The 2500-nt window shown below is 32.3% G+C and overlaps 1 protein-coding gene across 2 annotated transcripts in view; it reads right to left on the bottom strand.

The window, feature by feature from the left end:
* Window positions 1-2500, bottom strand: part of LOC113800595 (uncharacterized) — a 94972-nt gene that overhangs the window by 48014 nt on the left and 44458 nt on the right. For both annotated transcript variants that reach the window (XM_070137258.1, XM_070137257.1), the window contains exon 3: window positions 1979-2089. In XM_070137258.1, the coding sequence (XP_069993359.1) occupies window positions 1979-2089 (111 nt within the window). The remainder of the gene's footprint in view (window positions 1-1978; window positions 2090-2500) is intronic.

Genomic DNA, 2500 nt, shown 5'->3' with positions numbered 1-2500 from the left:
ATAAACGAGATTTTTTTTTAAATCGTATTAAATATTCAATAGTTTGTTGCGTAAGCTCGCCTCGGGATATCCTGAAAGGTTGCTAGATTATCTAGATTATTCAACTTATTTGTATTATTTTTTTTTTTTTGTCCGTTTAATCAGCCCTGTTATGTAAATTTTCTTATCAGTTATTTACTTTTTTTCTAATTATTTCGTTTCATTTTGAAATTCGTTCTCCCTCGTCCATTGACCTCTGGGTTTGTTTACCTTTCTTTATATAAATGGTCCCTCAAAAAAAAATTATTTCTATATTCACATTCTTACGTTTACCTATCTTCGAATACTTATTTACTGAAACGATAAATATCAATTACTACAAAATATTTATTAAAAGAAATGCTGACAGTAATAAAAGTAATAATAGTAATAAAATGAATCAAAAGAGCAAAAGATTAAAATAACGGTCTAAAGGTTAAAAGAACGAACACTTGAGTTTAAAAGAATGAAGATTAAAAAACGAACATTAAAATGATAAAGATAAGGAACAAACGCCAAAGACTAGAAAACCGAAGTACAAAGAGTGAACAAACGAACACCTATAATTTAAAAACCGGAATAACATAGATTAAAAGAACAATCACCAAAGTCTAAAAGAACGAACACCGAAATCTGCAAGAACGAACACCAAAATCTAAAAGAACGAAAACAGCCAACACTAGAAACACAGCAAATATTAAAAGGAAAATACACGGACGCCCAAATATGAAATGGAATACAGGAACAGCCAACCCAACTTTGTGGGCAATTATAGTTTTTGCTTTGCCAAGAGTTTGTTTTCGCTAAACAGTTAATTTCACAGTTAAAGGGCACAGAAGTTCAAATAATTAATGTTTATACACACAAACACACACACACACACACACACACACACACACACACACACACACACACACATACATACATACATACATACATACATACATACATACATACATACATACATATATATATATATATATATATATATATATATATATATATATATTGTCCGTTATGACAATGGAAAAAGACAGCCTGTTACCTATTTATTGTCTAAATAATTTAGACAATAAATAAATTCTTTAGTTGAGTAAAATAATAATGAAATTGAAAAATCTAAGCCTTTAACAAATTAAAAATCTAAGCACAATATAGAATGCATAGATTTTCGAATGCGATTCAAGTTTAATTCGAGAACATTTCGCAAAAAAGGTTTGTGTTACGAAACTATTGTAGGTTTTCAAAAAATTATATTTTTTTCTATCTCTGCTATAAAATATTACTAAACGCAGTTAATACACTCAAAAAATATCTATCCAACCACCACTCTATCCACCCATCCACCCCTTCAAATTACCCCTCCACCCATCTACCAGATAGATAGATACCCATCCACTAACTGACCTCCATCCATCCATCCACCCATCCAAGCCCTCCATCCACCTATCCTCAAACCATCCCTCCACCCATCCACCCACTCATTCACCTACCACCTCCAACCTTCCCTCCACCTACCCACCTATCCTCCAACCTTCCCTCCACCCACCCACCCACCTACCCCTCCATCCACCCAAGCACAATAAAAATACCCATTTACACATACCTTGATATGAAAGAATTATATAAATGAATGAATCCATATATGATAAAATACCCACATCTTCCACTCACACCTTGATACAAATGAATTAAAAACCAATTAATCCACATACAATAAAATACCCACAAACACCCACTCACACCTCGACACGAACGAATTAAAAACCAATTAATCCACATAATAAAACACCCACAAACATCCACTCACCCCCCCCCCCCAAAAAAAATACAAACGACCAAACCCACAAACAAGCAATAAAACACACGAATAAACACCATAAACAAAGGAATTCAACACCACAAAACACACAGAATAAGGCACTGACTCCGACCCCTCAGAACACCTGTTGGCACTTACCTCCTCTGGCTCTCATCAAGAACGAATCTATAGGTGGCACTACAGGTGTAATAGAGAGATGTGTAGAATAGCAGCTCGGGCCAGACTAGCTTGTAGATACTGCCTTTCCATCTGCAAAGATGTAGGAAATAAGATATATGAATAGATAGATAAATAGATAAAGAATGTAGAAAATAGATATATGAACTGATAGATAAATAGATAAAGAAAGAGATAGATAGATAAAGAGATGAAGAAATCAATAGACAGATAGATAGATAAAGAGATGAAGAAATCAATAGACAGATAGATAGATAAAGAAAGAAATAGATTGATAAATAAAGAAATAAATAAATAAAGTAAAATAAACAAAATAAATGAATAGATGAGTAAACAAACAAACAAATACAATTTTGAGGTATTGAATAAACAACATCAAGATCTCATGGTAAAAAAGTTAATCTAGACCCTAAAAAATATATATTTATTCAGTTCCACAAACGTCAAGATAATCATAATAAACACTAATTAATAAGTCAAAGT

This window comes from Penaeus vannamei, chromosome 23, assembly GCF_042767895.1.
Source record: "Penaeus vannamei isolate JL-2024 chromosome 23, ASM4276789v1, whole genome shotgun sequence".
NCBI lineage: Eukaryota > Metazoa > Arthropoda > Malacostraca > Decapoda > Penaeidae > Penaeus > Penaeus vannamei.
This window is presented reverse-complemented; position numbering and strand designations above follow the sequence as displayed.